The sequence below is a fragment of the Gadus morhua genome, chromosome 20 (genome assembly GCF_902167405.1).
Source record: "Gadus morhua chromosome 20, gadMor3.0, whole genome shotgun sequence".
Classification (NCBI taxonomy): domain Eukaryota; kingdom Metazoa; phylum Chordata; class Actinopteri; order Gadiformes; family Gadidae; genus Gadus; species Gadus morhua.
The window spans coordinates 24,476,911-24,501,661 of NC_044067.1; the positions used below are offsets into that span (position 1 = coordinate 24,476,911).

Consider the following 24,751-nt stretch of genomic DNA (forward strand, 5'->3'; position numbering starts at 1 on the left):
ACAACCATCTCCACTGCCTTTAGTAGGGATCGACCGATTATCGTCTGGGCCGATTATCGGTGCCGATATTCGGCATTTTGACGCATATCGGCATCAGCCTTTTTTTTTGATCCGACGGCCGATAACATATCAACTTAAAACGGGGTTATTTTGGCCCTGATGCAGCTGCGCCTCTCTGTCTGCTGTCAATACGCTGTTTCCAGCATTGTCCAACCCACCGCACCATCTGATTGGTTACATGCTCTGGTTACACGCAGAGACACGACGGACAAAAAAAAGCTCAAACAAAGTGTTTTGCCTATTATTTTTTACTTAAAAAGTGAAAACTGCAATGGTATAAACACCAAAACTGAAATAGTAAAAATACTATAAATAACTATGCACAAATAAACAAAAATAAGTACAATTACAATAACAATGTGAAAATAAACAAAAATAACTATTTACATGATTCCCTCCCTCCCCCTCCTTTCTTCTCTGGGCGTTTAGGCATCTTTCCTAAAATCTATGTTCATAAAACCCAACTCACAAAAGTAAATAAAAATAAAACCACAAACGAGTGCGCAAATCAACCACTTGCTTCACACTCGCACTCTGGGGAAGAGCCTGCTAACTTACGCACACCCCATGCGCATTTGTTTTCTCAACCACACGTGAGACGGTGTTTGACATGCTGGATATCGTCAGAAAGGTATTTTCATTGGCTATTAGGATATCTAAGGCATATCCTAGCAAACACAGTGGGTTCCATGAATCAGACGACAATAGCGGAATTAAGACCCTAAATCGCAGTTTTCTACGAAAAAAACATTGCAGCGTTTCGGTTTTCTATTTTTCGGCTGCTTTGTATAAGATGGCTTGTGCATGTACACAATGTAATTAGACTAAAATAATATTGATATTCGATTTCTGTGGACTCTTATGAACATTGATCTATATTCCCTAAACATATTTATTCCACCGAATGGTTGACATTGGATGACATTCCTGAGATGCTAAGCTTTCAAACGGTGTATGACATGACTATATCACTCCACTGAATGATGCCGAAAATTGACCCAGCATGTTGGGGGGGAAGGGGTGGTGTAACTAAAACTTGCCCCCTGGTGGGATTTGACGATTAAGTGGTTAAAGGCATTTCAATGAAGTTAAGTGTTGGAGTTTGTATTATTCAAAATTTTGACGCCAATATTTTTCCCACTTCTGTAAATTAATATCTGCTCCAAATATCGGTTATCGGCCCCTTGACTATTAATAATCGGTATCGGCCCTGAAAAAAACATATTGGTCTATCTCTAGTCTTTAGAGCATTGAGCTCTAGGTTGTTTTGGCCACACCAAGTCACCAGGTGGTCAATCTCCCACCTGTAGGCAGACTCATCTCCACCAGAGATGAGCCCGATGAGTGTGGTGTCATCTGCAAACTTCAGGAGCTTGACGGACTGGTGACTGGAGGTGCAGCTGTTGGTGTACAGGGAGAAGAGCAGGTGAGAAAGAAGGCAGCCCTGAGGGGATCCGGTGCTGATGGTCAGGCTGTTGGAGACGTGCTTCCCCAGCTTCACATGCTGCTTCCTGTCAGACAGGAAGTCAGTGATCCACCGGCAGGGGGAGTCGGGCACGTGCAGCTGGGAGAGCTTGCCCTGTAGCAAAGTGGGGATGATGGTGTTGAAAGCAGAGCTGTAATCCACTAACAGGATCCTGGCGTAGGTTCCTGCTGAGTCCAGGTGCTGGAGGATGAAGTGGAGGGCCATGTTTACAGCATCGTCCACAGACCTGTTGGCTCTGTAGGCGAACTGCATGGGGTCCAGGAGAGGGTCCGTGATGGATTTGAGGTGCGACAGGACAAGGCGCTCAAAGGATTTCAGGACCACAGAGGTCAAGGCGACTGGTCTGTAGTCTTTGAGTTCTTTGGGCCTTGTTTTTTTGGGGATGGGGATGATGGTGGAGGATTTAAAACAGGCTGGTACATGGCATGTCTCCAGCAAGGTGTTAAAAATGTCTCAATACTGGAGACAGCTGAACTGCACAGTGCTTGAGGGTGGAGGGGGAGACAGATTCCGGTCCAGCTGCCTTGCAGGGTTTCTGCCTCTTGAAGAGTCTGTTGACGTCCCTCTCCAGGATAGAGAGGTGACGGGGGACGGGGGGGGAGGGGGTCTCAGAGGTAGGCAGGAGAGGGAACGCCTGGGCTCCTGCTGAGGTGGGGGAGGAGGGTGTGTTGATCTGGGGGTGGTGAATGGGGATACGGGGGATGATAACAGGACTGCATTGTCTTTCAAATCTGCAGTAGAACTTGTTCAGGTCGTTGGCCAGGTGAGGGTCGTCGATGGAGTGGGGGGCAGACGGTTTGTAGTTGGTGAGAAGTCTCAGACCCTTCCAGACAAACGCTTGGTCGTTATCTGAGAACTGCCGTTGGAGTCTCTTTGAATACGAGAGTTTAGCATCTCTCACTGCCTTGCTAAACCTGTATTTCGACTCCTTAAACTGTTCTTTGATTCCGCTCCGAAACGCCTTCTCCTTTGCCAACCTTAGCTGTCCGAGTTCTGCTGTGAACCAGGGTTTGTTGTTGTTGTAGCTCACCATGCTGCGAGATGGTACACAGCTGTCTTCACAGAAGCTGATATAAGATGTCACAGCATCAGTGTACTCATCAAGACTGTTGGTGGCAGACCTGAAAATATCCCAGTCAGTGCAGTCCAAGCACGCCTTAAGATCCTCCACAGCCTCACTAGTCCACTGCTTAGACGTCCTCACAACTGGTTTACAGAGTTTTAACTTCTGCCTGTATGCAGGAATCAGGTGGACCATGATGTGGTCAGAGTGTCCCAGTGCAGCGCGGGGGACGGCGTGATAGGCCTTCCTTAAAGTTGTGTAACAGTGATCCAGCGTGTTCTCCTCTCTGGTTGGGCACTTATAAGCTGGCGGTATTTGGGAAGTTCATGGCTGAGATTTCCTCTGTTAAAGTCACCGACGACAATAACAAAGGAGACCGGGTTAGTTCGCTCCACGTCCAGTATCTGGTCGGCTTGCTGACGTTGTGCCTCCTGCACGTTGTTTTGCGGTGGAATATAAACGACCAGAATGAACGAAGCGAACTCATGGGGGGAATAAAAGGGTTTACAGTCTATAATGTGGGTTTCCAGAACAGGAGAACAGTGCTGTAGCATCACTGTAATATCTTTTCACCAGCCGCTGTTGAGGTAGAAACAGATCCCTCCACCCTTCGTTTTGCCGGAAAGCTCCGTGTCGCGGTCCGCTCTGAACAGCTGGAAGCCTGCCAGCTGTAGCGCAGAATCCGGTGTTGATCCACACAGCCAAGTTTCCGTGAAGCACAAAGCAGAAGATGAAGAAAAGTCTCTGTTCCTTCTCACCAGTAGCTGGAGCTCGTCCAGTTTATTGCACAGTGATCTGACGTTGGAGAGAAATATTCCGGGTAGCGGAGTGCGTTGTCCGCGTCGGACGGAGCTGCACGAGCGCCCCGGCTCGTCTCCCTCTCCTGCGCCGTCTTGCTGCATGAACAAAGGTGAGCGCACCTTTGACCAGAATGTCCAATATTCCACGGATGGGATGAGAAAGTCGGAAAACAAATCCACAGAAGTTGTTTCCCCGATGTTCATGAGCTCTTCTCTGGTGAACGAGCTCCGGGTATTAAGGCAAAACACTAAATTAACGTACAAAACTAGAAAAATCGCTGCGCAGCGAAGTACCGAGGCGCCATGTTTACTTTCTTGGGTTACGGTTTCAGTCGGTTTCAGGCGTCCACATGAATTCAAAACGAAACCGGGTAGATTTGAAACCACCTCCGAGGGTGGTTTCAGAAGTTTACGGTTTCGGTCAGCGGATTTGCCGGCTTCGTGTGGACGGAAGGCCAAACCGTACAAGACCTTTGCGGTTTCGCCATGACAGGGTATCTGCAGGTTTCAGCAAGTCAAATTTAAGACTTTTTAAGACCTTTTTAATACCACCTTGAATGAAATTTAAGACCTTAAACCCGCGATGGTGGGGGGGGATCCCGCTGTATTACAACCAAAGCATAGCATGTGTGTCACTCAATGGGACTCATTCAAGTTTACTTTCTTTCTGTTTATTGAACATAAAGTGTTCATTTTTAATTTGGGTGCGTCACGTATTTATGGTGCACCCAAGTTGTGAGTTGTGTGAGTTGTTGAGAGAGGGGGGGGGGGGGGGGGGTGACAGCGTCTGGGCCCCCGGGCAGCTGCACCGGTTGCACCGTCGATATCTACGCCACTGATTAATAATATTTTCACCATTAAATAAATGCCTTCAGTAAGACCTGGGGGGTATACCACAAACCTCGTTGAACATACCCAGGCTTTCTTGGGAAAACCTGGCTCGACAGAGCCGCAACACGCAATCACAGTTAAATGGTACCACGACGCTCACTTTAGATTCAATTAGTTGAACCAGGTTTTCCGCTTTACGTTCAATGCGCGTTCACATAAAAGGTGTGTTTATCACGTCATTTGACTCACCCTTATGCAAAATAAATCGCGCAAGAGCGGTGTATTTCATCCAAGGCGAGCAATGTATTATTATGAACTCCTACGAGGAATTCAAAGTTCAAATCACAGCCAAGGGGAACACGGTTGCCCATAATATGGCTAGGGTGGCGTGCTGGCAAAAATAGCCGACCGTGTTAATTCGTAAGTGAAAAGATTCTGCATATTGTCTAAAAAATATTATGTATCATCATCCCTTTTACCCCCATATATGTGGGGCCCCATGAATTGCGAGCCCAAGTACCGGGAATGCACTTGATCTCCGACCCAATATCGGACGTGCACGTCAAGTTGCTTGCTTTTAGTGGCGTGGTTCAACGTCTCATCAAACATCAAAACAAAATCAGCCTTGTTGACGCTGCAGATTAGCTCGTTTCGGATGAAAGGCGCTAGTCCGAAGCGAGTTATATACGCCGTTTTGTGCTTTCCAGCAGTAAAGGTGCTCGCGATTTGAGAGTCAGGGAACATCAAACCGAAGAGATCTCCTATCCCCTCATTCGAGTTGTAGGACTGGTGCTTGACCACTGTGTTTAGAATCCACAACACCTCCGCTTTCAGTGTTTGTGTCGCACCAAATGCTACCCTCAGGTCAGTGCTAGCAGCGCGGACCGTCTGCGGCGGTGGCGCCGGGGCAGAGATGCAAAACGTAGAAATGGCTGGGGTCTGTGTGTGGCTCCTGGCAGAGGTTTTATGCTTTTGGCTCTGCATATGGCTGACGACAGCCTTAATCCCCATGGTGCCGAGCTTGAATGTACTTTTGCACGGAATGCATCTGGCCTGTTCTGGGTTGGCAACGGATGCTAGCCAACTTCGGAAACGGACGTATTCCAGCCAACTGACGTTGAACTTGCATTTACCCATTGTTGCAGACTAGCTAGCGCGCGCGCAGACATCCGTTTATATATCCAGCTAGCAATAAAGTAGCCTCTCGTACATCTCCTTCCCGAAAAGTCCCGCGAGAAAAAGAAAAAAGAAAATAGCCCTGCCCCGACAAATTTAAGACCTCCGAGTTATTTATTTAAGACCAGCATATGACATTTTGACGAATTAAAGACTTTTTAAAGGCCTTAAATTTAGAAAAACGAATTTAAGACTTATTAAGACTTTTAAGACCTCCGCGGACACCCTGCATGAAATCGGCTTCGTGTGGACGGGGCCTAAGCCTGCAGGCCGCTACTAGCTTCCCCTTCAGGTCACTGCATGAACAGACAGGGAGACCAGCAGTACACAGACCTATCTCTAATCCCCAATAATACTGTTTAATAGGATTACAATGTGAGAATATAAGGGGAAATTGATATATTCTGTATTAGTAACTAGACATTACCACTGCTCTTCTTCTGAAACACAAACAACTTTGACACCAATGCATTATGGGTAGGGTAGCAGGAGTGGTGAATACAAAAAGGTAACAGAAAACAAATTCTCACTTTTAACCTAATCCTGATATTGATTATAAATGATGGAAAACCTGAGCTGATTGAGAGAGAAAAGCTGTTGAATATAACAGATGAAGCAACAACACAGCAGCTCGACGTCTCTAGTCGACTGTTGGACGCTGCAGGACTAAATAAATTAAAAGGTCAGGACTATAAAGGTTGAGATCAAGGAGCCGTCAGACCCAGACAAAGACCTTCTCAACCAGGACAGACCCACAAAGAACGGGCCAACCAGGAGCCTGATTTGACCCCAACCATGAAGACCAACAGCTCACTGACCTTCTTCCGCAGCTCCTCGGTGATGCTGTCCAGCACCGTCTTATGATGGGCAAACACCAGGAACTTCTCCCTTCCACACTCCAGTAAATCCATGATGTACTCCCTGGAAGAGACCACACATCACACACATGGAAAACACATCTCTTCACCCATTATGTACCACACACAATGGAAACTGGGAGCTGCCAGAAAAACCGGTCTCCAACTGGTGAAGCTGCCAAGGACAACTAGTCTCCTAATGGTGGGATACAGAAGCTTCCAGGATTACCAGTCTCTTACAGGTGGGACACTGGAAGCTGCTCAGCACAACCAGTTTCCTACTGGTGGGATAACAAAGCTTCCAGGATAACCAGTCTCTTACAGGTGGGACACTGGGAGCAGCCCATTACAATCAGTCTGTTACTGGTGCGATACTGTGAGCTGCCTAGGAGAGCCACCCTCCTACTGGTGGGACACTGGGAGCTTCTACTGGTCCTGGTTTGATGGAGCCTCAGATGGAGAGCCTCCAAGTGTACGTACGTGATGGCCTGGATCTTGGCATCGGCCGTGTGGTTGTAGAAGACGAGCAGGGCTTCCTTCTCCTTGGTCTTCTACAGAGGAGGACAGATAGAGGCTGGTGAGATAGGAAGCAGCAGTGAGGTCTGATCATCATCTGATAAGATGAGCCACCACCAGGCCATTAGCGTTCAGAGCACTACCCCATGCATCAAGGTCGCCCGGCGCCAAGCAAAGAGTCTTCACACTATTTGTTTTCATTGTGAAGGGTGTTTTTCATTGGTCGGAATGAAATGGCCCTTTAAATTGTGAAAGGCCACTTTTGGAGTGGCAGAATGGGAGAGTGGCTTTGAAACGGTCCTAATCACACTTCATTATGGGGATGAGGTGTTGTTCCGCCGTGGATGAGAGGCTGTCGTTAGGCATCCCAGTTCTTTACATCTGGCCACCCATTCATGTGGAAGCAGACATGTGCAGTGGGCGGTGCTGAAGGGCAGAAGTCCCGCCTCCCGGCTACCCGCAATGTTTACAACTTCTCTGGGGTGTGAATTTGCAGTCGGCAAGTAGCGAGTAGCCCAGTCTCACAGCAGACAGGCTACTCGGGATGTGGGCCTTAAAGCGACATTATACAAAACTGAATGTTTTTGAAAGATGCTGAAACAGTGTGTGAATAATAAGGGGTACTCTTAACATACAGGCATATAACCCTATTCTAGTAGTAACTTCAGATGCAATTATTAACCCTAAAAAAGCGGTCTTTGGGATCTTTAAATATTTTCCTTTCCAAGCCATCCCCCCAGGAAACCCCAGAACCGTGTGAGGAGATGGGATACTTGCGTTTGACTGCTGCTTGGCCAGCTCCCTGGCCGCCGCCCCCAGGGCCGCCTTGGTGCGGGCGCCGACCGTGTCGATGGTCACCACCACCACCTTGCGCTGCTTGGCCGGCAGCTGGGACATCACCTCTGTCTTCAGGCGGCGCAGCATCAGGCTCTCCTGCAGCAGCAGCCGCAGCTCGCCCAGGTGGGAGGAGCCAGAGTAGTCCCAGCCCCAGGTCAGCTAGAGGGAGAGACAGAGTAGTCCCAGCCCCAGGTCAGCTAGAGGGAGAGACAGAGGAGTCCCAGCCCCAGGTCAGCTAGAGGGAGAGACAGAGGAGTCCCAGCCCCAGGTCAGCTAGAGGGAGAGACAGAGGAGTCCCAGCCCCAGGTCAGCTAGAGGGAGAGACAGAGGAGTCCCAGCCCCAGGTCAGCTAGAGGGAGAGAGACAGAGGAGTCCCAGCCCCAGGTCAGCTAGAGGGAGAGACAGAGGAGTCCCAGCCCCAGGTCAGCTAGAGAGAGAAGTTTATTATGAAGCGTTCACTTGCAAACAACCTAATCTTCACATATTATATGGCCACATATGCAGAATGGCTGAAATATTACTTAAAAGTGTCAACATTTCAAAATAGTCGAATGATTAATCAAAATAAAATATTAATATATTTCACAGCTACTGTTAATTAACATTAAATTATAATAAAATAATAATAATAATAGTAATAAAAGCGGTACTGCATCCATTTTCACTGTGTTTATACTCAAAAGCCAACGTATGCAGCATCACTCATGTAGTCAATAAATGCATAAATACATATTCCCTCGCTCAGTGACCATGATGAGCATTAGGTTGAGGTTATCTTCCCTGTACTCTGAATTCCTTTGGAGGAACTCTACAGCAGAGTGGTGTAAGCGCAGAGACGTGGAGAAGGCAGATAATCCCTCCACTAAAGTCCTCTGTGCTCAGACGGTCCCTTTCAAACCCATTCAATTGAAACCCTTAAAGGGGTAGTTCGGAATTTTGGACATAGGGCCTGATTCCGAAGTGAGCATTGGTATTCTATATCACTGGAGACAGTTTTCAACACATTTCATTCAGTCCTTCTAGTTGCAGAGTTCGCTCGTGCTAGGCTAGCGCAAGTCAACGGGAAATGCTAGCCTGCTATTAAAAACAGTCTTACCCACTCCACAGTACACCCGAGGTAAATCAATTATAACGCCAGACTATAGATTTAAATGTCTGTGTTGATAGAATAATGTTAGAAATAAAACTAACCATGCATCGCATGAATCATCGAGGGACTACTTTCTCAGCAGAAGCGGAATTCTACTATGCGCTGGTTAGGTTTGTAACCGAATCACGACAGAAGAACGTAAACAGAGAAGCGTGGGACAGAAGCGCAATTGAACGGCTAGGCAACATGATGGTTCAGTGTGCTTTTAGAAATTGTAGAAATAAACGGTACAGATGGGCACCACAAAGTTTCCACCAATTTCCAGTGCGAGATCCAGAAAGGACTCAACTGTGGCTTGTTGCTGCTGGCTTTGACATCAAAACACCGGCTCGTACATGTACGGTTCGTTGGATACAACAAATTCCTCATAATCGTCTTCAAAAGCAGATGCATCGCTAACTCCTCCAAACGTGGCCATATCTTGTTAATTTAATACTCTTGTAGAATTCCTTCGTTCACTGTACTCTGCGTTTGTAGCAATGACAGCGGCAGGTAACCTAGGTATCAGTCCGCCGCTGCCGTAGCCTACGTACAGGAATATAAACACTGCTGCTGAGACCCCGCAATTCCCTCAAAATGCAATGCAAGGTTGGTTTTATTTCTAACATTATTCTATAAACAGACATTTAGATGTATAGTCTGTCGTTATAATTGATTTACCTCGGGTGTACTGTGGAGTGGGTAAGACTGTTTTTAATAGCAGGCTAGCATTTCCCGTTGACTTGCGCTAGCCTAGCACGAGCGAACTCTGCAACTAGAAGGACTGCATGAAATGTGTTGAAAACTGTCTCCAGTGATATAGAATACCAATGCTCACTTCGGAATCAGGCCCTATGTCCAAAATTCCGAACTACCCCTTTAATGCAGCCAGGCTTCCAGCGGGGATGTGGAGATCGCTGTGTGCTCTGTGGAAAACAACTGAGAGAAGCCAGAGTGTGACCTGACCGAGCCTGAGTGTTACCTGAGAGAGCCAGTGTGTTACCTGCTTGGCGTTGCAGTACCGCAGGCCGAACTCGTGGAAGCGGGGGAAGAGAGTGGGCCGGACTGCAAGCACCTGGGTATAGAGCTCGGAGGGTCTGGACATGGCCGGGGTCCCGGACAGCAGGATCACCCGCCTGGCCGCCTGGAGGGAGAGGAGTTGGGACATGGGGGTCAGTGTGATCAGGGTCAGTTGGAGCAGGGCTGGTTCCTGAGGCCGAGGGATCTCAGACCAAGGTTTCCACCTGCCTCTTGGCTAGGTGAACACCCATCATTGAGGCTGATGTTGACCTACAGACCACTGCATCTGAGCAGAAGGTTAACATCAACTTAAAAAGGATTGTGTGCATGCATAAGGATGCACACAACAAAGTTCCCTCTAATTGCATTGCATCATTGCATCATGGGCTGTTGCATGGCCCTGCATCATCCAGCTCCATTAATGTATGCCGTTTTGTACTTGAAATGCACGGACCACCTGGGGTTAGTTCTCTTTTGATCAAAGTGCCGAAAGGAAGGACATATACTGTAGTGGTGAAGCCTGCCGAGACCAAAACCATACAGCGGCTCATTTTCACACTCTTCTTCTGCAGCTTCATGTCGAGAAATTGAGATTAGCTTCCTAGTGGGGGCTCCCTGTTACAGGCTAGCTCTGCCTCCGTCAGAACGGGTGGTGGTGAGGAGCAGGATACCTTGAGCAGAGGCAGCGCTGCTTTACAGCGGGCCGTCTTCATGTTCTTCAGGAAGTGGGACTCGTCCTGCAGGGAGGTAAAGCAATACAATCACAGAGTCATACCATAACTCAGGTCCATCCCAGATCAAGCATCTACTGGCGACAGTTGCTCAGGGGCTAGAGCGTGTGGTAATTGGAAGGTTGCTAGTTCGATCCCCTCAAGTTCCTCCTATCAGAGTGTCCCTGAGCATGACCCCTCTCGCTTACTGCTTCTGATGAGCTGGCTACTGTCGCCCTGCGTGGTGAACCCCACCTTCTGTGTGTGAATATGGGCATGAATGGTTGTAAGCGTCAGCAAAATCCCCATTATGTAAATCTAATGGGAAACATTCTGGACAGGTTTACAGCTATTTAAGCTTAGAATTTGATGGAACGAGGCTTCCGGTGGAGTCAGATACATGTAATTCAGGAGTAGATAGGGGGTCTTCATCGAGGACCCCTTACTGTAGGCTGCAGACCCTCAAGCCCAAGCCCAGGGGCGACCACTAACCATGATGAGCACATGGAAGGGCTTGGCGGCCTGCTGCTGCTTGTCCATCCTGCTGAGGAGGTCGTAGCTGACGATGGTGACCAGGCCCCCCCGCAGCTCGTCCTTGGCCTTCACCACCACGTTGATGCTGTCCGCCTCCAGCAAGGGCAGCCAGCGCCGGAAGGCCTGCAGGGACACCACAGCGTAAAGGGATAGGCACACCATTCAAGACGACTTAACATTTGCCAGCCAAAACCAATGGCAGCAGGTGAGATCGACTGGCATGTCAGTGAAGGGAGGGTAAAAAACACCGTTCTCTGTCCCAGAGTGACGGTTTCACTAGCCTCTTTGTGATCTGAATACATAGAAAGGCATCTTGATTGTTTTGGAGCATTTAGAGCCAAATTGACTAAAACTATGCTCAAACTGCACATGCTCAGATGTCCCCCAGGGAACAGATGATGGATGTGGCCCATGCACAGGGATGAAGGATGAACTCACTCACAGAATATGTTAAGATAACAAGTATTCCTTCAGCAAAACAACTCCTTTTAGTGTTCCCTACTTAAACATTGTTCATATGTAGATGTTGTCCAAAACGTCCTAATACAAGCAAGCAGTTGGTAGTGGTTGGGTTGTTAGGATGGTTCCTCACTAGACATCCAGAGAGAGGATCTTAATCAGTTTTACAACCCTTTATTGTGTTGGAGCAATTGAAATATGATTAAATAAGCATTCATTTCAAATTATTATTGGCTTACCAAAGGATTAACATAAGAAAAGATTCACAAAAAAAGTAGACCAAATCATATTTTAGAAAATCTTTTCTTTAATCTTTCAGTGGCCGGCCCGACCACTCCAGAACCCAGCGCTCACTGGCTCCCAATAACTCCTGAACTCAGCGCTCATTGGCTCCCAATAACTCCTGAACCCAGCTCTCACTGGATCTCAATAACTCCTGAACCCAGCGCTCACTGGCTCCTGTCAATTTGAATCCTCCTCACTTTTAGCTCCACTGCTTGCCTGCTTTGAAAGCGATCTGGCCCACCACTACTGAGGCCCCCCCCCCGCGCTGAGGGGAGCACTCGGAAGAGATAAAGGAGTGTCATTGTCCTCCAACGTGCGACGCACTGAGACAAGTCTCTTCCTCCACCGCTGTCTCCAGGCCTCTGATTAGTGTAATGGATTTGATGCAAAGGAAGAGCTAGGGCCGCTGGCAGGAGAGCCATTTACAGCCCTGACAGAGCGCACGTCTTATCAGCTGACAGCAGACCGATGAGGCCAGCTCGAAACGCACCGCAGCCCAGCGATGCATAACCAGGCTAGAGATGAGAGGGGGAGGGCGGAGGAATGAGGGAGAGCCAGGAGGTGTGAAACACTGGAGTGAGGATAGATGAGGACCTTGATGTACTGATGTTCTGATGATGTAAACAAAATTAACGACCTTAAGGCATCTGCATGCAGGTGGAAGCAGAATGCATGGTGGTCAAAGTAACGCCCGTGAATAGATGAACAACCAGCATAGTTTATTCTTAGAAATGTCCGCCGTCTCCTGCCAGGGGAGTGATTCATTGGTGTTATTATCCACTGTACCATTAACACAAAGTAAGAGATGCATTAAAGTCAAATCCTCCCTCTGCCCTCCTCATAAGAGGGGGTGGGGCACTATACCATTCCTGGAAACACAGAAGGGCTCTGAACAAGACACCAGTAATAAAATGGTTAGGTAGCAGAAGTGTGAGTGCTCAGGGTAGCTGGAGATGTGATGCACCATGGTGTGCACTAGCAGCATCTCGACCAAGGACACATCACACTGATCTGGAGACGGGTTTAGACCAAATACCAAAATAGGGATATTGCATAATCAATACATCAACACTTTACCCCGTCACATGAAATCATACATATTTTTAAATAAATATTTGTACACTTTAAACCCCAGCTAACCTACATTGGTGGCCTGAAGCTAACTAGGTTAACGAGAGTCGTCTTGGTATCTAGTGTGCATGGTTCAAATATTATAAAATATATATTAGTCAATCTGTATCAATACACCTGTACAGGATTATTAACTAACCACATGGATAAGTAGACAAAGTCAAAGTACAATGAGGAAATAGAGGAGAGACCATCGCTATGGCTGTTCCCTGAATCCAACAACCTTAAACCAACATTAAAAGGAGAACAGATTCCCCATCAAAAGATACTTGAGGTTTTTGAAAAGTTGCTGTGCAAGCTGACTTACTTTTACTGGATCAACAGTCCTTGAATCTATTACTATTTATCACTCTAAAGAACCAAATGCACCTCAGCCGTTCCATAGGAGCGGTCAGTGCTGCTCGTCTGAATGCTCTCAGCTCTGCCCAGCTGAGCCTTCCATTGGCCAGCCCTGACTCTTCCCTCTGTCCAGCTGAGCCTCCCATTGGCCAACAATGATGCCTCCCCCTGCTAAGCTGAACCTCCCATTGGCCAGCCCTGACACCTCCCCCTGCCAAGCTGAGCATCCCATTGGCCTTCCCTGACGTACCTCTGCCCAGGTGAACCTGACGGAGGAGGGTGCCACCACAAGCAGCGGCCACTCCTTCCTGTAGTAGGCTGCTATGCAGATGGCCTGCACAGTCTTCCCCAGCCCCATGTCGTCGGCCAGAAGCAGGCGGCCCTCCTTGAAGACTGCAAAGCTACAGAAAACCACCACTTATGAATACACTACAGCTATAGTGCATAGTATATACTACAGCAGGTCACTCACTGGGCACATCTTAGTACAGGTGGTTGAGGAGATAGATAGAGAGAGATATATATATATATATATATATATATATATATATATATATATATATATATATATATATATATATATATATATATATATATATATATATATATATATATATATATATATATATATTATTATTTTTCATTTTTTTATACATTGGTAGTCAAGGCGGGGCCTTATTGTTGCTCAAGGGGTAGTTCGGAATTTTGGACATAGGGCCTGATTCCCAAGTTAGCCGTGTTGTTCTTTATCATTTGAGACAGCTTTCAACACATTTCATTCAGACCTTCTAGTTGCAGAGTTTGCTCGTGCTAGGCTAGCGCACGGCAACAGGCAATACTAGCCTGCTAATAAAACACGGCGGTCGTGTTTTGTTAGAAGACGGTCGATGGAAATGTCTGTGTTGATAGAATAATGTTAGAAATAAAACCAACCTTGCATTGCGTCTCAGCAGCAGTGTTATATTCCTGGTAGTAGGCTACGGCAGCAGCGGACTGATACCTAGGTTAAATTCCGCTGCTGCTGAGAAAGTAGTCCCTCAAAATGCGATGATTCATGCGATGCAAGGTTAGTTTTATTTCTAACATTATTATCTAACCCATCAACACAGACATTCACATCTATAGTAGAGCCCGACCGATATAGGATTTTTAAGGCCGATACCGATACGAATATTTTGTGATTTAAAAATCCGATAAGCCGATATATCGGCCGATATATATATATGTAAAAATAAAATCCAGAAACGCGCAACAAATCAAACAGATTTCCCCAACATTGGTTATTTGTAGTTATCCTTTAAATCCTTTTCACTCTCAGCTAACACGTAACAACAGCAAAACTGGACATGGTATTCATGAATTAAGTCATGCTTATCGACTTTAGAGAATTGATGGGGATGTTCTTTTAATTGTTATTCAAGCAATGTATGTCTCGTGACAGTTGCCAACTTACCATGAACACACTTGCACACATGAACAACACCGATGATCTCCGTCGATCACCTCATTCACTCTGCCCAACTCTGGCTGAATCAGTGGGTTTGGGGCGTTAGAGCGCCCTCTGGTGGACAAACTTATTTTTTTTAACTATTCATTTATCGGCCGTTATAAATGCCGATACCGAATAGTTTGAAAAATGCCTAATATCGGCCGATAATATCGGCCTGCCGATAATATCGGCCTGCCGATATATCGGCCTGCCGATATATCGGTCGGGCTCTAATCTATAGTCTGGCGTTATAATTGTTTTATCTCGGGTGTACTGTGGAGTGGCTAGCCGTGCGCTAGCCTAGCACGAGCGAACTCTGCAACTAGAAGGACTGAATGAAATGTGTTGAAAACTGTCTCCAATGATAAAGAACACCAAGGCTAACTTGGGAATCAGGCCCTATGTCGAAAATTGCAAACGACCCCTTTAAGGCGGCCGCCTTAACCATACAGTGCTGGGGGAAACACTGAACAGTAAACACTTGTGTTTAAAAATACATGATTGATAAAATATACTATTTCAGTTACCGACGCTGAACTTGGCTGGAACTTGGTGTGACCAATTAAAGATGCTGTATGTACGATTAGAAAGTTGGAAAGAGAGATAAGGAAAGAGGAGAAAAGAACACCATTAAAAAAAAGCTCCTCCTAGCTGAGTGTTGATGTGTCCCTGAGCAAGACACTTAACCCTAACTGCTCCTGAGCGAGCTGGCTGTCGCCTTGCATGGTTGACTCTGCCGTCGTTGTGTCAATGTGTGTACTAACCGATGTAAGTCGCTTAGGATAAAAACGTCTGCTAAATGCCCTAATTGACAGGAAAGAGGGATTACAGGAGGGGGAGGCTGGAGTGGTCTCGTACAGTGGAAGGCCCGCAGCCAAGGGGAGCACATGTTTCACAGAGCTCAATAACAGCTGGAGAGAACTACTCATTCAGACTAATTACACAAATGAATAGCTCTTGAACCTACAGCACCTATAAGTAGGTTCAAGAGGACAATGGCTCCACCTACTTGACCCCTTCCCTCTGGAAGGGCATGAGGCTGCTTGTGAGCGAGGGGTCGACGGCCGAGAGGTCCGCCTCCGGGACACCGAGCGGCCGGACCAGGGTCCCGTCGAACCTGGCCCTGAAGGCCTGGACCACCCCCCGGGGCAGAGGCTCCACCTCCGCGGACGCTATGGCTCCCAGCTGCTCCACTGGCCAATAGGAAGGGGAACACACAGTCAGGAAAACATGGCCGCTACGTCGGCCGATATGAGAGACATGAGCCGAGGGACTGATCGGCATTTGAGCTCTTACGTCGAATTTAGATCCTTAAGAATGGTGAGAAATCTCTACATGTCAATGTGTAGCTAGCATGCACTCATTTAGAACAGCCACTAGCCCTGCCACAGGTGCCCGTCTGTGAAGCGACTAACATGGAGCTGATTAAACAGCCGTCTTGGCGGCTCCTGCTGGTTGGAGGGAAAAGGACTAGTCCCCATTCTAAGTTCTATATCAATTCTGATTTTGTTCTCGTAATAAAACGCAAATAAACATGTTCTTTGTTAGGTTAGAATCTCAGTGACTGGTTCCTCTAAATCAGGGGTGCCCAACCTTTTTTGACCCAAGATCTACTTTTCAAGTAGCCAACCTCCCGAGATCTACCAGCCTAGCGTCAACATTGCAAACCTACCGTGAACCTACGGACTTCAGTGGGGGTTTCATTCCGTCTGCGCACGGCACCTTCTCAACAATAATCAATAATCTTCCTCCCACTCAGGGTGAAAATGGTAGGTCTTAGCTCGTTTCCCCTCAGCCATGCCAACGTTTAGGAGTGCGTAACTACTGTTGACGGCTTTCAACTGCTGTTGACAGCGCATGCGCTACCGCCCGCATATGTCCCGCGCAAATTATTATTTGTTTTCTTTCTTCTTCACCCCTCGCGGTCGACTTGGGATCTGTCGGCGGTCTATTGGTATCGACTGGTTGGGCACCCCTGCTCTAAATCCATATTTGTTACATTTACGTTGCTAACCTTATCTTTCTGAATTCCACTCTACACTCTCTACAGTGTTTTGTGTTTATAAATCCAGCTGCAGCACTAGGTTTTATGTTCATTTTTATGTAGGCTTTGTTCTGAAGCTCACATCCAAGCAGTTTGGATTAGTGTAGAGGTAAGAGTGTCGTGTTAGAGCCGGGGTGCAGCTTACTGAGTCTTCTGTAGTCCTCCAGTGCAAAGTTCCACTTCCTCGTGTTCATGTCTGAGGCATATAGAAACACGTTGTTAGAAATTAACTTGACCGCTTGGCATTCAGGTTGAGGACAACGCCTGGTCATCCAACCATGCATGGGGAGGAGAGATAAGGACCAATGAAAGCAGTCCCACCGTAACATCTGGACGGCGTCTGCTTGAAGGCGGCGATGACGTCGGCGTGGTAACCCACGTCCACCTCGAACCTTGCCGGGGACACCAGGACACACTGTCCCTGCACCGCGGCCCCCGGCCGCTGCCAGCCGCTGCACAGCTTCAGCAGGGGCCCCAGGGCCACCGTGTCGTGGGGGACCCGGCCGGGGGACACCATCATGTCCAGGGCCTCCATGCCCTCCAGGGGCCTCAGGAACACGGAGGTAAGGGCCCCCGCGTCCTGCACTGAGACACACACACACACACACACACACAATAACCAAGTGGATTGTGTTATGTGAACAGTAACAGTTTCCTTTTGGAAACCAACTCTCTTCCAAAGAGTGATGCCTACTTTAAAAGGAGAAATCCGGTGTAAAATGGATCTGGGATATGTCTGGTATGATAACAAGTTGGAATGGAATCGTTTGGGAGCAAAAAAGCCCATATAGCCGCATTCTTAAATTGGCTGTTTTTAGCCAGAACACGCCTCCTCCTTTCGCCAAACCGCCCATTGGGGCGCAAGATCATTCCCTAATTTACAGGCGCGTGGCGGTGGAGTGAAAAGAACGCTCTGCGCAAGTTGCAAACTAGCAACGACACATGCGTCAGTGTAGAAAGTCAATTGCGCCGGGTGCAAGATAGGGCCCTAAATATGTTTTGCCTTGTTGAGAACAAGTTATAGTTCTCAAATGTTAGCTTGGTCTGAATGTGGTCCAGCCAGAGAGCTGACCCCCCCCCCCCACACACACACACACACACACACTCGGCCCTCAGCTGCCTTATCTTGGAGAAACATCTGGAACAATTTAAACGTTTTTAAATCTGTCTTAAAATTCCAGCTGAAACAGTGGGTTCACTGGCACTTTAAAATATATATTAATTAATCACTTTTAGGCCATCACTACAAGACTACATTTTTACCTATTTTACAGAACCACAAAGCCACAGATGCAGCAGCATTAATCTGTTGAAACTAGGCAAGGATGTATAACAGGCCAATCGTACATGCAATGGCTCAGGGCCCAGTTTCCGATGGATCTTTCGAACCAACGTTAATTTTCGGGATGCACCGAATATTCGGCCACAGAAAATGTTCGGCCGAAAATGGCCGAAAACATAATTTTCAGTTTCGGCCTGAACACACTGAACATAAAAAAAAATAATAATAATAATAATATGACATGGTGCTGAAACGGGCTATGACGCAGGGGGAGACGCAGGAATGTCGCAGGAAAATGGGGTTAAAAAGGGTTAAAATATCTCCCCATCAAGGCCAACCGCAGAGTAGCCTACGAAAAGAATAGATTGCAATATGCTAAATGCTAAAGATATTAAAACACAATTGATTAGGCTTAGGCCGACATATATATCAGTCCTAATCCTGAACGCACTGTGCATACATTTATTCACGGCATTTCCCCCCCCTGAAATAATTCCATATTACAAAAATCCAAAATAGCTTGTGTGACAACTACATTTATCTTAATGTGCTGATTTTTTAAACATATATTTTGTGCAGCAAGAGGGCCGACTTTATCTGATTCCGCATAAGGTTGCACTGATTGGCTCTCTAGTATAGTTTGTAGACATTAAAAATGCAATGTTCCAATCATACATCATCATTCAAACGCGGCTATTGCTGACCCGATTAGGAGAGCTTGGTCGAGATCCTGCCAATATTGTTGGGCAGGATGAAGTAGGCTATAGGCAGGGTTCGAGTTATGATTCCATCTCTGTGGGGGTCTCTTAAAGTTGTTGACGGTGGGGCCGGGGTGAGACTGTACCGGCCTTGCGCCAGAATTTTGACGGGGGGGGGGGGATATAGGACGTAAATATGGGCTATATGACACGGCTTTTATCAATGACGTGGAACGCTCCGTTCACTTGCATGGGCCCTTCACATCAACGGCAACTTCTTCGGTTGCTAAGCGACGTCAACATCTTTGGCTAACTATTTCTCTGCTGATCAACACTACGTATGGTAAGTTGGTAACAAATAAATTGTAAAAAAACACCTTGTGAAGTTATTTTTTCGTTTTGGCAAGTAGCTGCTCATTATTGAAAATAAGCCTGTTCAGGTCGAAGCACCTCCGTTTCGCGTCGGTGTCCGGTTCGCCCTGTCTGCAGCTTGGCACGCCCGGCGATTTCACCTTCTTATCTCAAGTTTCCTGTGTAAAACCGAGGGGGTCAAATCCCCGTTCGTCACGTCACGGCACAGGGTTTCTTGGTTCACTGGGGAAGGCGGGGCTGTGCACGGAGTCTCTGACCTCTTTAGAATAATTTGTATTATTGCATACTCCCAAATGTTTTCATTTTTTATGAATGAAGGCACCCGCATGCAATAATGAGTTCACTATATAGTAGGCTAACGATGCTCTTAGCGTCCTACGAATATCCTGGAGCACTCGTTAGCTACGAGCGTTTTCACGTCGTTCGTTACCAACGATGCTTTCGGGAAACGGTGTGAAAACTGTACGATGCTTGTACGTCGCACTTCAGGATCCACTTAGGCTAACGATGCTTTCGGGAAACTGGGCCCAGATCACTGAGCAGGAACCATAGGGGACACCAACACCTTTAAAAGGGTGTGAATTATTCCAAAACTGTTTGTATCTTTATATTCCATTGAATATATATTTCCATTCTATTGAATATATATTTCCATTATATCATTAATTTAGAAATAATTCATATTGGGAGGGGGGACAACTTCATGTTTTTCCGAAGTTGGACAGGACTCATGGACTACACAATAATAGTCAGTAGTCGTTACTACAAAGGTAGTGCATGCTTTCATAGGAACTGAAATATTGTTCTACATACTGAGCTGGCGGTAGTCCTCCTGACTGAAGTTCCACATTTTTGTAGCAGGGTCTACGGTGAAGGAAGAAAAAAAGAGTTCATGACCATCGTCGCACAATAGTCAAGTCAAGTAAGTCATTATGACAGCAATAGGTCAAATATATCAAACATGCTCTTACAATATGGCAAGCACTTACCATAAGTCTTGGACTGGATGGATTTGAAAACAGCAATGAGCTCAGCATGGTAGCCCACTTCTACCCTGAAGCGGTCCTTTGAGTGAGAAACACACTTCCCTCTGGTGGAGACAAAGGGCTTTGTGGAGGGTGGTCCAGCAGTCATAGATGAACTTTTGAGAGAGGGGGGCGCCTGGGGGCTTGGGTTCGACTGAGCCACTGGTTTGTAGAAAGATCCGACCACACCACCTGAGCTACTAGGTGAGATACTAGGCTTGTTATCAGAAGGTTTACCACTAATACTTTTGGTCCCCAAGTTGGAGTCTTTTTTAAAAGGTGGGATGAAGGGGTGATGCTGTGGTCCCAGTCTGGAGGCAGGGCTGGCGGTGGGTGCGCACTGGGCGGACTGGTTGATGGAGGACACCTGCTCAGAGGACTTTGGACTGGCAGGGTTCACATGACCCAGTCTCCTCGCCCTGATCTCTAAAGCCTTCTTTCTATTGTCCTCGATCTTCCTCTGTTGTTCTAACGTCAGCTTAGTCGTCATCGCTGGTGTGAGAAAAATAATATCTATATAATATATAATAAAGCCCTCTCCGCCGAGACCTGATCCCAACTAGTTCATCGACCCCAGCTGTTATCATTCATATGATCCAGGAGGACGGGCTGACAACACTTTCGTTGTGTTTAGAGTTAGAGAGCATGCATTAATAATAATAATTATAGTGACAACTTCAAATGCTAACAGTTAAGCCGCTGACAGCTAGCCTGCTATCCTGTTAAAAGTTTAAACAGGAATTCGTTCGTACCTTTTAAACCTAAAGCCAACGAAGCGATGCTATCGGATTAGCTTTAACTAAGCAAAATAACCTAAGTTAAAACTAATGGATTATCCTGATCTTAATCTACGAGTTAAATCCTAAATGTTAACTTGTTTTGAACGAACTTACTCGTTAGCGCTTTGGCCACGCCGGAAGTGACGTATCATAATAACGCGTCAGGTGCCGGGTCTTTTTACCCATTTCCGCGTTTAGATTCAAACATACAATACCTTTCTTTATAGGTCCATGATATATACGCACTTTAATGTTCTTTCTTTTTAATGTCGGAGCAGCTGTGGGGTCCAGCTCTGCGCCGCTCTTTTTGATTCAACTTAACATATTAAAAATAACACCTTGTTGTTGTTATGTAAGGCGTGTCTAAAACTACAACCGGGTGGATGACAGTAAACCATTAAAAAATAACATGACACACAGTACAATGATTCCTGTGTATTTATGAGTAACGTTGACCGCTGGTTCAGTTCAACTCGCTTGCTCGCGCGCCCGCCGATGGCATCGCCCGCAATCATAGGCGGCGCGTGACCGTGGCGCGTGATGCCGTCGGAGCGCGAGCCGGAGCTGTCCCAGGAACCGTGGTGTTGAAGCTGCGGGAACCGTGGTGCTGAGGAAACCTGTTATCATCGTTTTTTCTAGCGGGGTTGAATAGACGCATGGACCTACAGGACCAGTTCTGACCACCAAGGAGCGTAACGGATGGATTTAAACCAGGACATCGCTTCATTCAATACCAAAGTTCAACGTTTGATGGTGAAATCCTTCAAAGAGAATCGACAGTGAATGAACGGTTGCCTAGCCTGGACCCTGCCAGATAACAGAATAAACCGGGAATCCTATGGAGATGGTCTCTTCTCCATCGGTGTTGTTTCCAGTCCTGACGTGGAGCCGTGCAGGGCTCGTGTATTAACGCCAGGATCGCCTCTAGTGCATCAGTCGTGTGTTTACCGCGGAGCCCAGGATTCCGATCTCTGCAGGTGGTCTACACACACACAGATGGACTAGTCGGAGAGAGGTTATTAGAGAGCCAACTACAACATCTACCATCGGACTAATCATTGACCTGAAGGAACACCCGCCCCGGCTAATTCATATATGAATCGAACAGTTTGTTCCCCTCTATAGCTCATTGTTGAACTTAATGGCTTCAGACACTTGTTTGCATCGTTGGAACTTGCTTCCACTGGGATATACTCTCCCGTCGAAAGAAAAAAAAGACGTTCCATACAGAAAGCATCGTCAGATCCCCCGCAAACAGCGACACAGGGAGAAACAGAGAGACATATAGAGAGACACAGAGACACACAGAGAGACACAGAGAGACATATAGAGAGACATAGAGAGAGAGACACAGGGACTCACAGAGAGACACAGAGAGACATATAGAGAGACACAGAGACTCACAGAGAGACACAGAGACACATAGAGAGACACAGAGACACAGAGAGAAACGCTGCCTGCCATCGACGGGGAGGGGGTGCATGGGTACATGTGGTTTGCATTCCCCATCCTTCTCCGGTGCTGCGGGCTGTTAGTCAGACCGGAGCCATGCTGCAGGGCCAGGGCCTGCTGAAGAGCCGCTGCTGCCTCCTGCTCAGCGAGCTCAGGGTGCTGCTGCTCGGGCCGCACGCCCCCTCCACGCCGCTGCCCCCCTCCCACGTCCTCACCCCTGTCGGCGGGGGACAGGCGGAAGACCACCAGGCCGCCAGCGGGGGCGGCGTCCCAATGGGGGCCACAGTCTCGGACAACAACAACACGTTGGTGCGGGGCCACCATCAGCCGGCGGGGGGGCCCGGGCCGGGCTGGGTGGATGCGGCGGAGCTGTCGGCGGCGCTGCGCGTGTGCAGCTCCTCCCCCGAGGAGCGCACCAAGGGCCGGCTGGAGGAGAGGTACTCCATGAGCAGCTTCAGCGAGAGCGGCTTCAGGACCCCCGTGTGCAGGATCTGCTTCCAGGGGCCCGAGTATGTAAGTCAATTCAGCTGTTAACGGTGAGCATGGTGAAACCTCATGTGTGTGTGTGTGCGTGTGCGTGCATGTGTTCATTTGTACTGTGGCGACCCTGCGCCAGGAATGTCTCGGTTGCTCAGGAATCACCAAACGCCCATGTCCGTCCAAAGCCAAAAAGAGGCATTTATTCAAGGAATAACAGAAACCGCGTGGGTTGGCGCCCAACATGGGATGAACGAAAATAACACTAATGACTCCGTGAGCCACTGTAGAGTCCAGGGGCCTCATGTACTAAGACTTGCGTGGATTTCATACTGAAACTTGGCGTACGCCAAAACCGAGAAACTGTCTTACGCACAAATAAATTCAGATGTATAAAAGTGTGCGAACGCATGGATCCAAGCACGTTTCTTTTGTACATCTCGATCAACGTGGAATTGAGCGCACATGCCAAGGTGCCAAACTCCTCCCTGTCCACGCCCTCATTTAAATATGCAATTTCATTTAAATCGGCCTCTGGACCTGAGATTCACCTCTTAATCCGATCACCTGGCACCATGAACAGAGGCAAAAAACGAAACTTCACGGAGTCTGAGCTCGAGATTTTGCTCCACGAGGTAGAAATGCGCCAGCTGTCAACAGGGATAAATGCAAAACAAAAGAGAAGTAAGTGGGAGTGTGTTTGCGAGGCCGTCAGTGGGGTCTCAGCAGCGCACACACTCTGAAATTAAAAAAAAGTGGTCAGACCTCAAGGTGGAGGTGAGGCGGAGGGTTTCTGCCCACCGCCGAAGCGTGACCGCAACAGGTGGGGGGACGGGAGTGGGGGAACTCTCCCCCTTCGATTTGAGAGTGGCCGCTTTGATCGGTGACACAGCTCCCACCGGAGTGGTGGGAGCCCATGAAGGGGACGCCGATCATCCCCAAGGTAAATATGCTGAAGTCATAAATGCTGTAATTATACTGGTCATACAATTGGCTGCTTGCAATACACATAAGTCGTGCGTAAAGATGCCAGGATATTAAAGACTTTGACTCGTGTTTATTAACTTAACTTAATTTTGAATAGACAAGCAAGGAGAGGGCACGGATTGCTCCGTCGGCCCCGGCGTCTCCTCAGTCGGCCCCTGCGTCTCCAGCGCCCTTCGGATTTGACCATTTGCGATGTCCTCTAACAACGCTAACGCAGCCATTTTTAAAACAATTTTCTTCATCCATTGCGCATGCTTTTATAGCCACCCATATAATTGCAAGGTGTGTTAATTGTTCATTACTGTGTCTCTGATGTGCAAATCAATCTGAGTCATTGTTTTCACCTTTTTTCCCAGTTTCCCAGCGTCACCTCTAAGTGTCGCCAAAGGAACAATAGCTGTAGAAACGTGCGTACAACAGCTCTGGAGCTGGCGTGGGGACCGCCCATTTTTACGGTCATTTCACGTTTTGTACATCTGAACGTGAGCGTGGAAAAGGACGTATGCCACGTTTTTGTGCGTACAGTACATGAGGCCCCAGGTGATTGTCTCTCCGGCTGGGCCGGTCTTGTCCCTGGAGTATGGGGTCAGAACAGTCTCATTAATAATGAATGCACAGAGAAGGATTCACAAATGTATTTTGTGATTTATATATAAATTACTCTCTTCCCACAAATACATTTCAATGCACACATAAATGGATATCGGTATGTATAAATGTAAAATAAATCCATAAACAAAAATAAGTTTCACAAACACATTTCTAATCCACACACAAATGTACCTTGTTTTAAATACATGTAATATAAATCCATAAATATATTAATTAAAAAAATATTTGCAATTTTCATCACAATGTATTTGGATGTTGTAACATTTATATACAAACTGTTAAACTTGTATATACAAGACGT

General features: G+C 47.3%; 2 protein-coding genes across 5 annotated transcripts in view; one reads left to right on the forward strand and one right to left on the reverse strand.

The window, feature by feature from the left end:
- LOC115532889 (SWI/SNF related, matrix associated, actin dependent regulator of chromatin, subfamily a-like 1) overlaps positions 1-21,057 on the reverse strand; it is a 30,705-nt gene extending 9,648 nt beyond the window's left edge. For 2 of the 4 annotated variants that reach the window (XM_030342905.1, XM_030342909.1), the window contains exons 1-12: positions 20,108-21,057; positions 19,932-19,982; positions 17,088-17,351; positions 16,912-16,962; positions 15,732-15,915; positions 13,484-13,634; positions 10,978-11,142; positions 10,447-10,512; positions 9,759-9,899; positions 7,567-7,785; positions 6,754-6,824; positions 6,235-6,337 (exon numbers count right to left, since the gene is read on the reverse strand). In XM_030342905.1, the coding sequence (XP_030198765.1) occupies positions 6,235-6,337; positions 6,754-6,824; positions 7,567-7,785; positions 9,759-9,899; positions 10,447-10,512; positions 10,978-11,142; positions 13,484-13,634; positions 15,732-15,915; positions 16,912-16,962; positions 17,088-17,351; positions 19,932-19,982; positions 20,108-20,633 (1,992 nt within the window). In that variant the 5' untranslated portion in view covers positions 20,634-21,057. The remainder of the gene's footprint in view (positions 1-6,234; positions 6,338-6,753; positions 6,825-7,566; positions 7,786-9,758; positions 9,900-10,446; positions 10,513-10,977; positions 11,143-13,483; positions 13,635-15,731; positions 15,916-16,911; positions 16,963-17,087; positions 17,352-19,931; positions 19,983-20,107) is intronic. The other 2 variants (XM_030342907.1, XM_030342908.1) reach the window with 2 other exon arrangements.
- A 130-nt stretch (positions 21,058-21,187) lies between these two features.
- The window catches only part of marchf4b (membrane associated ring-CH-type finger 4b), a 42,547-nt gene continuing 38,983 nt past the window's right edge, over positions 21,188-24,751 (forward strand). Inside the window, exon 1 of the mRNA XM_030342910.1 lies at positions 21,188-22,887. Coding sequence (XP_030198770.1) covers positions 22,471-22,887 — 417 coding nt within the window. The 5' untranslated portion in view covers positions 21,188-22,470. The remainder of the gene's footprint in view (positions 22,888-24,751) is intronic.